Source organism: Acomys russatus, chromosome 10 (genome assembly GCF_903995435.1).
Source record: "Acomys russatus chromosome 10, mAcoRus1.1, whole genome shotgun sequence".
NCBI classification, from domain to species: domain Eukaryota; kingdom Metazoa; phylum Chordata; class Mammalia; order Rodentia; family Muridae; genus Acomys; species Acomys russatus.
Window position 1 is genome coordinate 8,339,269 of NC_067146.1, and position 14,508 is coordinate 8,353,776.

The 14,508-nt window shown below is 42.7% G+C and overlaps 1 protein-coding gene across 1 annotated transcript in view; it reads right to left on the bottom strand.

Annotated features, from left to right (window-relative positions):
- Lrguk (leucine rich repeats and guanylate kinase domain containing) overlaps positions 1 to 14,508 on the bottom strand; it is a 78,238-nt gene that overhangs the window by 29,354 nt on the left and 34,376 nt on the right. The window contains exons 7-9 of the mRNA XM_051152470.1: positions 10,455 to 10,598; positions 1,977 to 2,057; positions 70 to 156 (exon numbers count right to left, since the gene is read on the bottom strand). Coding sequence (XP_051008427.1) covers positions 70 to 156; positions 1,977 to 2,057; positions 10,455 to 10,598 — 312 coding nt within the window. The remainder of the gene's footprint in view (positions 1 to 69; positions 157 to 1,976; positions 2,058 to 10,454; positions 10,599 to 14,508) is intronic.

Here is a 14,508-nt window from a genome sequence, read left to right on the forward strand (position 1 = left end):
CACTCGTCCTGCTGCTGAGATTTTTGAACATATTAACTGGAAAACACATGAAGCAACATGATTACATACCTTTTCTTCCACTTTAATCTTCTGCTGATCTAATTCTGTCAGTCGCAGCAGCATAAATATTACGAAGTGCCAGTATTCAGATTTGTCCTATTTAAAACCACAAGAGGACTAGTCAATGGCTTTCCTCTTTCCCAGGTCAGCAAACACCAACCCTTCATTCTCAAGGGCCTTTCTATTCTACCTGGGCCTTTCAAGACCTGCTGTCATGACCCTGTCTCCCTGTGCATGCGCACTTGCACACACCTCCCCCCCCCCCACACACACACACCACACGGGGCTCTGTGTTTCCATGTTCACTAGCCTCCTTAAATTAACAACCAAGATGCAGATTATGTCCGGTAGTTTGTAAAGCTCCTCAAATGTGCGGATGTCACTAATCTCTGTGAGATGAGCAGGATGGCAGAGTTATCCTCCCGTGTAAAGAGGCTGAGCCCCACAGAGGTGGGCAGCCCATCCAAGACTCCAAACCCTTCCCTTCTAATGCCAAGTGGTTTCATTACTGAAAATAATGACATTTGTCTATTTCTTATGACTTCATTATGGGTTTATTATTTATTGTGTTCTTTTGTATTAGTCGGGATCATTCATTATGACCTTCTCTCACACTAATAAAATGGCACTTGCTTATGAACAAATTCCTCTTTACTCCGTGACAACTGTTAGGATTGCCTGACTTTAAATTGGTAACTGAAGGTTTTGCTTTTGTTTTTGTTTAAATAAGATGCTTCACCTCTTTGAATAGGAAGACACATAGAGGAGGAGGATGCCTTTCATAGATGGGAATGCATGCGAAGCAAATACATAGTAAGAGCTTTACTTAGGGTCCCAACACAGGTACAGGAAATGGAATGCTAATTACCCTGATTGGACCATTCCTCGTGGTATACAGGAGTGAACAACCACACTGCACCCCAAAACCTGTACAGTTGTTATTCACAAACGGAAGCATTTTAAGGCTTCCCTTGCATACTTCAAATTGTAAGTGTTGTGAGAGTTGGTTTATAAGTGAATTCACCTGCATGCAAGGTTTTGGGATGGCTTTTTGTGCCCATGCAGAACACTCTGCAAGTGGTGGAGTCTGGGGGGTGTGGCCACTCCAGACCTTGCTCCTTACTTCCTCGGGGATGCCTTTGCATGCCATTGTCCCCTATCTGCTTTTATTTTTCAATATTTCCCTTTTATTTCTGATTTGATGTTTTCACTTGTCTAGACATACTCATCAAGTTATAAATAAGATGGACACAACAGAAGCTTACATAGCCAGGACTCTGTGGAGACAAAGGGGGAGAATCCGGGTAGGAAAGCTGAAGAAAGCCTAGATGGACGATAGTGAGAGAGGGGCAAGAGGGGCGTAGGCAATGGAGGAAGAGAGACCTGGACAACTGTCCCTGATCCTTAGCTGTCAACCCCTAGGCTTACAAACCCCTAGGGACCATGTCATTTTAGTCTGTAGTTATTTTATAGCCGTGCCAAGTCCATGGCTCTATCCAGAAAATTGCTTCAGGCGTCCACTCTAACACTGCCTTTCCTCTCTTACAAAATAGAAAGTACATTCTGCCTGGACCTCTGGGCTCTTTATTCTCTGATAGGAAAGAAACCTGCTTAACAATCTTACTTCTCTGTTGTAATGTTTAGCTCCACCCACCATCTGACTTAAAGGATCAAGAAGAGCAGATGAGCGACTTTCAATTGCAGGCTTTAGTGGGACTGGGGCAGTTGGCAGCTTATTATGACACTCTTCCCCAAAACAAGTTGTGTGAGGTGTTAGCTGTCATGACTGGCTTCAGAGAGGTGGGGGAGGGGCTGTATTCACATTCTTGATGCCCCCAAGTGGAGGCTGAAGCAGAATTCCAAGACTGGTCCTTGTTCCCGTCCTCTACCTTCCCCTGAGGGCAATAAACGCTCACCTGAATTGGATTCTTGAGTAGATTGAGAACTCGAAGGATAGGAAGATTTTCAATGTATTCTATTTCGCTCAGCTCCTCAATCTATTAGATCAAAAAATAAACCCATGATCAACAGACAGCGAGCAAAGACAATAGGGAGCACAATATAGGAGATTGGCGACTTTAAATGTAATTTGTTTTGAACAAGCCCTGTTGAATATCCAGCTTTTTGATGAGAATTGCTACAAAGCCATTACAGAGCACAGGGATTACCACAGAACTGGAGTAGATGTGAGCACGCAGGGCCTTGTTTTCTGGGCTGGAGAATGGTAATCTCCTCATCCATGCTGATTTTAAATAGAAATAAAAATAGCCTGTAAAGTAAGAGAAACAGAGTAGCCAGCCTGTTCTAGCCCCCCTGGCTCTGGCTTCCCTCCTCAAGCCAGTTTCTTCTTCCTTGCTGTATCTGTGACTGGCTAGGCCTTCTCCCTGTTAGGAGATATATAACTCTATGATTTTCCCATAAGAAATACTTGACAGTGGAAATTGTGTGGTTTGTTTATTTTCAGGTCCCTATGTACCCCTCGCTGGCCTCGAACTTACAGAGATTCTCCTGGTTCTGCCTCCCAAGTACTGGAACTAAAGGTGTGTGCCACCACTCTGGCTATATGGCATTATTTGTGATGAGTCTTCACTGCTCCACCTGCTGATTAAGAACTTCCATGTGTAGGTTCTAGTTTACAATTTGAAAAAATGGAAATGATTTCCCAGATGAATTTGTGCCTTGATTTGGCCTGGGTTACACTGGTCCTACATTCTTAAAGGCAAAAAGGCTTACTTAAATTTACTACAATAAACAGTTACACTCTTAATGTAGAGACAGATAGTAGACTTCATAATAAATTAGTGTTTCTCGCAGCATTCCGCATGCCTCATAAAAGCACTCTACCAACAGGTTCACAGGTAATTTCTGAGTTATGCTAACACAAGGGGCACCAACATGCAAATTATCCCAAAACTAAGTCAGGGGAGACACACATGACACTTTCAAGGAATGCCATTTCAATAACGTAATGAGAAAGGCAAACTCTAAAATTACAACACATGTCGCCCCCTTATCTTGCTCCAAAATTAATCCATTTGGACCGAGAGAATCAGACATTGCTAAAAGGCCAGTTCCCGCTGGAGTCACGTAGCCACAGATAGGGTTCCCCAAAAAGTCTTTAAAAGAGCCTGAGAGCTCCTCCTCGTGGTCACCGGCATTTTGTATGGCTGGTTGACCCCTGCATGCAGACTATTTCTGCAGAATAAATGCTCTTTGTTTTTACATACTATTTGAGTCTGGGGTCTTCCCTCAGTGATTCTCCAACTCTTACAGAGTAGTGACAAGCCATTTTATAAGTTTTTTCTGTATAGGATGATGAGATTATCCTTTAGACTTCCCTGTGGACTGTCTATCAGGAAAAAACAAATCGGTTGTTTTTCTATTGTTTTTCAGGAAGGTAGAGGGTAAACTTGGTGTGTATTCTTCAGTCAGAACTTTTGAGCAATAGACTTGATTTCTGCTTAGTGCACAGCTCTTGTTCTTGCACTTAATACAATGAATACATTAATACTTTTAAAAGGCCTGGCCATACGCACCAGCATATGAGACTGGAAATGGTACCTTCTTTCCAATGGGTAATCTGATGAGTCACATGTACCCAGCTTCCCTACTCCAGGAGACTTGTATTAAACAGATCATCAGAAAGGTGAAAATTATAATCAGGCTAACTCTTGGTAAAAACATTGCTAATTTTCTAAGAACTTTATCCATCATTGTGTGATTAAGTGAGTCATAACACTGTCCTTTGGTAGAAACACAATGCACTCATTTTAGAAAATAGCGACATGAATATAATCAACATTCATCAAAGATCTTGATATGTTCCAAATACCATGACTAGAATAATGATGCTCTGTACAAGATGTCCTCTGAGATCAACAAGCCTTTTGTGAATCACACACAGATAGCTTTCTCCTCACTCCTTCTAGTGTCTGGCAAGGACAAAAATAGGAGACCAGCATGGGGTGGGCTTCCTGGCAAGCTAGTAACATCAACACTGCTGGTTGCTGTGCACAGTGTGCCCCTCTCCTCACAGCCTCATGTCACAGCGGATGCTATCCCACAGCTCCCCACAGGACCACAGACCCAAAACTGTATGCAGCAGCCTTTTATAGCAGGTATAGTGATGACAGCACCCGGAAACAACTAAAAGTGAAATACTGACAAAAAAGTTACATTGTTTCCAGCACTTCAGCTCACTAATGCTGTCAGACCCTGGTAGCCACCTCTAACCCCAAGAAGTCCACTAATTTTTTTTTTCTGTTTTTGCCATTTACTTCTTGACCATATTCTCTAAGCAAGCATCACTACCTAGGCTTTTAAAAAATGATATGCATGGTTTGTGTGTATGTATGTGTGTGTGTGTGTGTGTGTATGTGTGTGTGTGTATGTGTGTGGGTGTGGGTGGGTGTGTGGGTGGGTGTGCCCACGCATGCTCTCATCCTTAGCAAACTATTTGGTACAATGATTTAAAATATTTCCCACTGCTATATACATAAGAATCTGTGCAGAAAAACAACATTTCAAATGGGGGGATAGATAAACTAGATGAGGATAATGACAAATGTATTACTGAAATAAAAATCACCAGATGAAGCAATGAGGCATATTTTTTAAAGTGAGCTGCAATTCAGCAAGAAAAGTATTATCGGTACTTTTTTAGCATAGGAAATATGAATTATATCTTTATTTCAACTATAACATAAGCTAAGTTATGGATTAAGAGGTGAAGTTAGCTGAGTGTGATGACACATGACCTGAATCCCACCCTCAATAGGTGGAGGCACACAGATCTCTGTGAGTTCAAGACCAGCTTGGTCTACCCCGTGAGTTTCAGGCCAGCTAGTGCTGTATAGTGAGACCCTATCTAAAAACAAAACAAAACAAAAAAGAACAAAAAGAAAAACAATAGTGGAAGAGCTGGAGAGACAGCACAGTGATTAAAAGCACGGGCTGCTCTTCTGGGAAACCAGGATTCAACTCCCAGCACCCACACGGCAGCTCGCAAGCATCTGTAGATAGAGTCCCAGGAGACAGGACTTCCTCTTCAGTCTCAACGACGTTGCATGCATATGGTGAACATATACGCAGAGGAGAAGTGTCCACATACATAAAAACAAATGAATAAATGATGAGAGTGCAATATGGAAGCTGCCCACTCTTAAAATTGTTTTTAAAAAACAGTGAATTTTTTTAAAAGTTGAAGGTAATAACAACACAGGAAAATAGTGTAGGTGAGCATCTATCAGATCCAGAATGGAAAAAGAATTTTTCGAAAAGATAAAAGTAATTAAGAAATATACTACAGAAAATGCGGACACATTCTATACATTATTTTAAATGTATAGCTAAACTACCTTACATATAATAAGAAGCAAACTGCAATTGCCATAAAGAGAATGGACTGGTAATTTTTAAAAATGAAATAAAATTTAACAAAAATGTTTAACCTCATTGACATTCAACAAAATTTATATAAAACACCAGTTTTCACTACCAGACTGACAATTTTTTTTTAATGATCCTATTGACAAATGAACAGTCAGATAGGCCTACAATAAGTTATCCTAACTTCATAGCTGTGGTGGGAGGAGAAAGCATGGATGTTCAAAAAAGAAATCAATAAGCTTTATGGCACCCATTCCCAGTAATGGCATTTCCAAAAATCCATCATAAGGAAATAATAAAAAATGCATGTAACGATAGATTTATGGGAGAGAATATATACTTCAACATTATTTTAACAGCAAGTTGTAAACACAACAAATTTCAATAAGTAAATAATTCAATAAATCCTGACATATCCATTAATAGATTACCTTATGCTATTAAATCAGATTTTTGAAATGCTGGGACAATTTGTTTTCTATATGGGAATTCAATATCTATGGCACACTACCTACCCCGCAAATCCTAGTTAGATTAAAGACTAAATAATGGAAAAAAATTTCAAAACTAGAAACTATAAAAAAAAAAGCATGAAAATATTTTAAAAATTAAGATAAGGAAGATTTATTAAAACACAAAAAAATCAGAAATGACAAGAGATCACAGTTAAAAATAACTCCCAGGCCCCTGTCCCCTCCCCAGACACACAGCACACACATACATGAGCCTTGCAGGCTCCATGACAACCCCAAACCTGGAGGCCCACCAGGAGCTAATTCTTTCTGCTCTGAAGATGAAGCAAAAATGAAGGGCTGACGAGCCTGGGATTCCTTTGAAGGATCTAGGGAACCTTCCTCGCCTTCTCAGCTTCTGGTAAAGCCAGACAGCCTTGATGCAAAGCAACAGATACCCAACCTCTATGTCTGCTTCCTGGCGGCCTAGAGAGATGAGTCAACAGTTACAAGCACTGGCTGCTCTTTCAGAGGACATGAGTTCCATTCCCAGCTTCTCACATGGAGGCTTGAAACCATCCTAACTCCAGTTCCAGAGGTTCTGATGTCCTTGTCCGGCCTCTGGGAGCACCAAGCATACACATGGTACATAGACATACTTGTACCCACAGACATAAAATAAACTAATAATTAAAAAAAAAAACCTCAAAAACAAAAAACCACTGGCTGTCAGGCCACTCTAATTCCATGATGGCCTCATCTTGAGATTATCAACTTCATTTGTAGATGGATATAACCTTTTATAAACAAGGTTACATCCATAGTTTCTGGAGACCGGTGGGGCTTGGGCATATCCTGGGTGGGGGATGTCACAGTTAACCCCTTCTACCTCACAGAATTGGCTTCCAAGAGAAGTTGCTCCACAGCCACACTCACTTCTACCTGAGACAAGAGACATAGTGCAGGTCCCTGCACACCAGCTACACCCAAGTGGGATCCTGGCACTGAAACATTTAAGGAAAGTGAACATCCTGCCTCAGCGTGGTGCTGGTTAGTACCACTATCATCTAGTCACCTGTGTCATCTGAGAGAGACCCACTCCTCATCCACTACCTCTATTTCTGCCCCAGAGGGTTCTCTGGAATCTTCCTGCTTTCTTTACTACCTCTGCCTTACTGAAGACCATGTAGGTCTTCAGTAAAGCACCTGTGCTGCCCCCCCCTTTTCCCTGTCTTTACTCAGGAAGGAAACAGCTGAGCATCTGCCTGATATGTGGTCTTCCCAGACTTGCACTGCACCTCGAACACCACACACTCTTCAGAGGGGAGGGGCTGAGAGCTCTAGAGAGTCATGTTCTCATCCAGCAATCTTCTGAAGTGCCAATCATAAACCAAGCATTGCACGATTGGAACAAACAAACTCCACAAGGTCAAGGAGCTAACATCCTAGAGCGGTGTCTCTCACCCTCCCTAATGCTACCACCTCTCCTATAGTCCCTCACGCTGTGCTGACCCCAACCATAAAAATTATTTTCACTGCTACTCAATAACTGTAATTTTGCTACTGTTATAAATAGTAATGTAAGTATCCTTGTTTTCTGATGGCCTTTGGTGACCCCCATGAAAGAGTCATTCAACCCCCAAATGGGTTGTGATACACAGGTGGAGAACCACTGTCCTAGAGGGAAGGAAAATAACTCTTTAAGGTAGAAAAGTATAAAGCATGACATGATATAATCTGCAGCAGTAAGCAGCGTGGAGGATAAAGACAGCAGGGAGAGCTGCTGGAGAGGCCAGATCTACAGAGCCCCTGCGGTAGACAGGAAGAAAATGATGACACTTCTGCCTTCCAAATCCCTAACCAGACAGCACGTGGCCCCATGCTCACCCCTAGGCATACTGGTCTCTGCCCTGAGTTATGTGGACTGACCGTAACAGATTTTCCATCCTACCCTGATGGCCTCGTGATCTCAGTCAAGACCTTGACGTCTATAGCAGGCTTATTTCAACTCTGTGGAGTGGTCCAACAAGAAATAGGGCAAGTTTGCTGCTACAGAGTGGGCTATGTATGGGCTATGACTAAATGGAAAGTTATATTGGTCTTGAAAGCTCAAGAAGTCCTGGAGAAACAACGAAGCAGCTTAAGAACCAAGGCTGGAAGTGAGGACCATTAGACTCTGCAGAGAACCAGGGGTCATTTCCGTATCTTTAGGACTGGATACGCTCAGGCCACCTAGCTGTGGCTGGCCCTTCTGGATGCAGAGACCATAAGCTTCCAAGGAGGCATCCTTCTTGTTCGTATCCAATGGCAGGAGTGGAATAGAGACTGACTGTACTAGTGATGTGATCGTGACAACATCGCCAATAGCTCCACCTGGGCTGCCTCTGCTTCTGTGTTGGCCCCTAAATAACCCAGGAGCACCCCAAGATCATATCCCAACCATTCCTCAAATCTAATGATTGGAAATCAAGAGACAGATCAAGTCCACTTAGCAGTCAATTCCCCACAAATTCTCTTGGTTCATTCAAGATGAGCAGAAGTACGAAACCAGGATCCAAGAAGGTTCAGGTAATGTCCTTTCACTGCTGGCCTGAGACGTTGAAAAGAGCGCATCGCTGAACAATAAGAAGCATGAAATCCTTCACATCGGAACACACAGAGGAAGGGCATTCAGGCTATCCTGATGAGAGCTAATAGGCTGTGGCCAGACAGTGGGGTAGGATGCCCCCGCCCCTTCAGAGGTCTAGGGGAGGGAAAAAGGGAGAAGATGGAGGGAGGGTGGGAACAGGAAGATAAGAGTGAGGGGATAACAATTGGGATGTAATGTGAATAAATTATAATAAAATATACATTAAAACAAAATCTGAGGTATAAACCAGGCACAGTGGTGTACACCTTTAATCCCAGAGGCATACAGACCTATGAGTTTGAGGCCAGTTTGGTCTACAAAGCAAATTCCAGAACAGCCAGGGCTACATAGACAAACCCTGTGTTGAAAGACAACAGCGCTGCACCCTAGTCTCTCCCCTACACACACACACACACACACACACACACACACACACACACATCTCTGGGTATTAGCACCAAGATTCAGAAATAGCCTGAGTCACCCCTGACGAATGTCCCGTTGCTGGGAGGGAACGGGAAGGTCATAGTAGAATTGAAAGTTTGGGTCAGTGTTTAAGTGTTAGCCATGGCTTGGAATGTCCCAGGGGGCGCAGAGTGGCTGCTGGCGGAGGCATCCCTAAGCAGCAGACAGGGAGTGCTGGAGAAGGGCAGACATTTCTATGTGTATACACAGGTGCGACACTGATGAAATTGCTACCAAGAAAACAGTATTTCTAACATCAAATGTAATTGTAGAGGAAGCAGCATACCTACGCTGTGCTCCCTTTACAAACACATTTTCCATCCCTGGATCAGAGAGATATCAGGTATCCTGGAGAAACGCTTTACGGGCCCTTCAGATGGGTTCAACTAACCCAACATGCCCAGCAGGCAGCCAGGGAATCACCTTACTGTCAAAGGCTGATTTGCCAAAGATGTCCTCTATAGGGCATGTGGCCACTTTTTTACAAAATGGAGTCTCTAACAGTTGACAATTACAACCTCCTTTCTTCATCTGAACACGCCTCCTTTTTCTTTCAGCTTTTTCCAACGCAGTTTAGAAAGTGACTTGAAAAGCCAGAGAGTTAGAAACTATGTGCGAGGTGGTTCTGGACTCTCCATCTGGCTAAGGAAGGAAGATACGCTCCAACTGCAACACAGCTTCCCAGCGTCAAAAGTCCAGGACAGAACAAGAGAGTAACAAGGACTTTTTGAAAAACACTGTTAACTCTGGGTAGTGGCATAAATCGATCTTCGGCTACATTGCTCTCCCTGGCTTCTAACTGAAGCTTTGTACTCTTTTTAACGGAGAGTCCCACAAGCCTCTTCCAACAACGGTCATTTTTCTCTGAGTGTAGACAAGAGGAGATATCAGCTAGGGATTTTCTCTTGCCTCTTCTTGCTCGGACACTTCAAAACTCCCGATGCTCTCTATCTAAAGATAGTGTTGCACGACCACGAGTTCAGAAATCCACACATGCCCGCGCACGCGCACACACACACACACACACACGTACACATGCCCGCGCACGCGCACACACACACACACACGCACACACGTACACATGCCCGCGCACGCGCACACACACACACACACACACGTACACATGCCCGCGCACGCGCACACACACACACACACACACACACACACACACACGTACACATGCCCGCGCACGCGCACACACGTACACATGCCCGCGCACGCGCGCACACACACACACACGTACACATGCCCGCGCACGCGCACACACACACACACGAAGATGGTCTGGATCTTTAAAACAATATATCAAGAATCATCAAATGTTTGAAGCTTGCTAGACCAGCATCCCTAAGAGGCCATTTCATGTACCATGCTTGAGAAAGCCAATACAGGGTCTCTGTGCCAAGCCTGCAGGGTGCCGGCTTCCTGAAGCCACTGCAGCCATGCCCTGTGGTGCCTACCTTGTTGTCTTCCAGGGTGATCACTTCCAGGAGGTCATGGTTCTCCAAGCCCTGGAGGCTACTGATCTGATTGTGAGACAGATCTAGGTTCTGCAAGGTGTTCAGCTCCTCCAGGCCTGTGATGCTCTTGATCTGGTTGTTGCTCTAAAATGGATAAAATACAGTTTGTGTTTTAAAACAATGTGTAAGAAAACTTGTAGTGGCAAATCCCCACATTTGGACACGGGCCCTAAATTCTTTAAACACAAATAAACAAATAAGCTGTTCTTGCCCTGCCCAGTTCCATCATTCACCTATCTGAATGTCTACACAGATAGCCAAGAAAATCCTAGTTTTTCTACCTGAAAGGTCAGAATATAGTGTTTTCATTTAGTATTTTAATATTTTCATCTTTAGAATAAACTTTTAAGTTAGTAGAAAAGCCAAACACTACTATAAGCTTTGATCAATGCACGCTATGATATTGGTTCTTTGATTTTTTTCAAATTACTTCATTTATTGTTTTGAGATTATAATTCATATTATTTCCCCTTCCTCTTTCTTCCCCCCTCCCAAAGCCCTCCCATAAGCCCCTCCTTTCTCTCTTTCAAGTTTATGCCTCTTTTTTTCCATTAATTTTTACCACAAACATACTGCCTGGGAAGGGAATCTCAGCAAAAGATTGATGAGACGGTTTGCCTGTGGGCGTGTACGAGATGGATTGTATTGATTATGCCGATTGAGGTAGCAAACGCCATCCACTGTGGGTACCAGCATCCCCTAGGCAAAAGATCTGTAGAGAGGGAGCTGCGCACTCCTATGCATGCACTATTTCAGAGCTGACTTCTGTGAGTCTCGTTAGACGTGCTTCCTCCATCCCTGCTGTGGGGGCCTGCGGCTCAGAACTGTGAGATGAAGAAACACCCCCTCCGTCGGGTTGCTTTGTCACAGTTGTTTACCAGTGGAGGTAGAAAAGACACTTACACACCTGAAACCTAAACATCTGTACAGCCTCATTTGGTTTCTAAAGACATGACCGGCATGCATTCTTTTAGCACCATTACAGTAAGCCGGGACTGTACACACACTGTTTCCAAAAACATTCTAACGTGACGTCGGTGGTGGTGGTGGACTTGGTAGAGCCCAGCTATCTCTGTGCTTATGCAGAACCTCCTCTTTAACCTGGGCTGGCCTATAATCACCTCCCTTACCCAAAGGCATCTGACAGAAGTGTGTCGGTTCTAATTCTAACACATGGGAAGACCAAGTCACTTCTGCCTTCAGGTCCCAGGAGCTCTAGATAGCATGTGAGGAGTCTAGCCATTCTGCTGTGGAGAAGCCATCTGGACAGCTGAAACCACATGGGGAAACACCCTGAGACTAAATCGGGAGACCACCTAGCCATCAAAGCACCTTCAGTAACTCGCACACGGGCACTTCTCAGACAGTGAGAACAGGAGGCGCATTCCCATGCTCAAGTGGTTGCCCACTTTCTCAGTCTCCATACCTCCACAGCAATAACAGTGATAACAGTAACTTTAATTTTTGAATATTGTCCAACACTCTTTATTCCTTGGCTCCTTCACCTTAAGGAACAGGAAAAGGTCACAATAAAATGTAACTTTTGGTTTGAGTCAAAAGTTTTCATAAATAATCATTTTAAATTTTAGTTAATATTATATTTTTCCTATCCTTAAAACATTCATGCCATGCCGGGTGTGGTGACGCAGAGGCACATGGATCTCTGTAAGCTCAAGGCCAGCCTGTCTACATAGCGAGTTCCAGAACCACCAGAACTACATAGAAAGACCCCATATCAAAAAAAAAAACCTTCAAAATTTTCAATATGAAAATAAGAACTGAAAATTTATATTACTGTATTCCCTTTAATCTGAATATTTTTACTAGTAAACGTTTATTGGCACTCTGAATAGCAAGAGCTCATTTTCATCCTATTTTTCATAAAATTTCATTTCAAGAATGAGCCAGATTTGTGCTCACTGGCATAATTCTCTAGCTCCTTAAAATATCATAATAGAATGTTAATAATCTATAAAGGTAGACCCATGAGGGTTTATTACACTATTCTTTTTACCTTTATATGTTTGAAAAATAGTAATAAAATCAAAAAAAGACTCATAACCTTATTCACCAACGTGAAATCAAATTTTCCTATTCAAAGTTCAGAAAAGTTATAAGAAGTGAAAAGTAATAGGAAAGAGACCATGCTGAGCTCACCACCACATCCATATCAATTTAATGTATTGAAATGAGGGCTCAATCTCCCATTCAAACACTGCCCACATATCACATTTATATACAGTACACTTTCCCCAAAGGACTGTGAAGCATTTTCTGTATCTAGACAGATGTAATATTCTTCATGTCTCTGATGGCTTTCAAAGTTGTAGGTGATCTGAGCAGAGCGAGGCATAGAAAAGTTTAATTAGGCAGCCTATGGTCATAAGAGAGAGAGACTGCGAGAAGTGGAGAATCACAGAATGTCTGATTAAAAGCCAGGCAGGCAGGGCCTTTGTCCAGCACTGAGAACCCATAGGCTCACTCCTGGGCATAGACATGAAGTTTCGGCATACAGTTCCCCCAGCCTCGCAGTGAACAGCAGAAAATCCACTTTTAGAGAATAGCTCTTTGAAGTAAATTAAATAGCGAAACATTCCTCATCTACCAGTGTGTCAGGAAGAGCCAATTGGCTTTTACTTTGCCAAAGCAAAGTTTAAAGTCTGCAATGCATTGCCACTGTGTTCTAATAAGGATGGGATGGCCACTGGCAAACTGGGAGGTTCCTGAGACAGCATTTACAGGTCCCACAGAAGTGGAAGGCCAACTATTAGCAGGTGGCTTATTCTTCTTAGTATGCTGTAAACTGAATTCTTGTCAATAGCTACATCAAATGATGAGTTTGATTCCACGACTTTAAAAATAAAGTCAAGAAAAACTAATGGAGCAAATGTGTGCCATTTTTGGTTGTACATTTTATTCAATTGTCAAAAGACAATTTTCCAATTCTCAAAATCTCAGTGAAAATGAGAAATAGTATTCTCTGTATTTTCTAGTCCACCTTGGGTGCAGGGACTGGAACAACCTATGCCATTTATTGGCAGAAAAAACAACAACAAACAGTAAACATGGCTACTGGCAGTGAGGGTTATGTAGTTAATGAAACAGAATGAAAGTGCAATGTGCTGATTTTAATAATAATTGTCATTCCTTAAACACACATGTCATTCCACTCACATTCTATTTAAAGCTGATAGGAATGTCAGTACAGACCCCACATGTGAAAGAGCCTGGGGTAGAGGCTCCCAGCTGCCATCAGGTGGCAGAGGCAAGAAGTTGAAGGCCAGCCTGGCCCACCTAGCAAGTTCCAACCAAAACCCCAAATGACAAAATACAGCGCACACACACACACACACATGCACGCACACACGCATGCACACGTGCGCACACAGGTATGAACAAGGAGGTAAAGAAGAAGGTAAATTTTTCAGAAACTTCAAAATGGTGAGCAAAATAACAATAGCTCTTTGGAGTGTTGTAATTTTCCAACGTGATTTATTTTTTGTGATTTATTTATTTTATAACTTAAAGTTTTTAAATCTAATTTATTAGATCCGCCTTCATTCATATTTTTGCTAACATGCCTAAGCTGGCAGAAAATATAAACCCTCGGGTGAATTATGAAACCTTCCTATGCTTGCCTGCCCTCTGCCCTCATGAACGCCATGGAAGGTTAGGAGAGTCTTTAGGTAGTATTTTGAGCTTTATGAGGAAGAAAACTCACACAGACCCAAACATTGGTGATCTATGGCTAAGTAAAGAATGTGTGTGTGTGTGTGTGTGTGTGTGTGTGTGTGTGTAAAGATGTGCACATGAGGCTGAATAAAGAAAGAGTGTGTGTGTGTGTAAGAATGTGTACATGAGGCTGAATAAAAAGTGTATGTGTGTGTAAAGATGTGCACATGAGGCTGAATAAAGAGAGAGAGTGTGTGTGTGCGTGTGTATGTAAGGATGTGCACATGAGGCCAAATAAAGAGTGTGTGGTGTGTAAAGGATG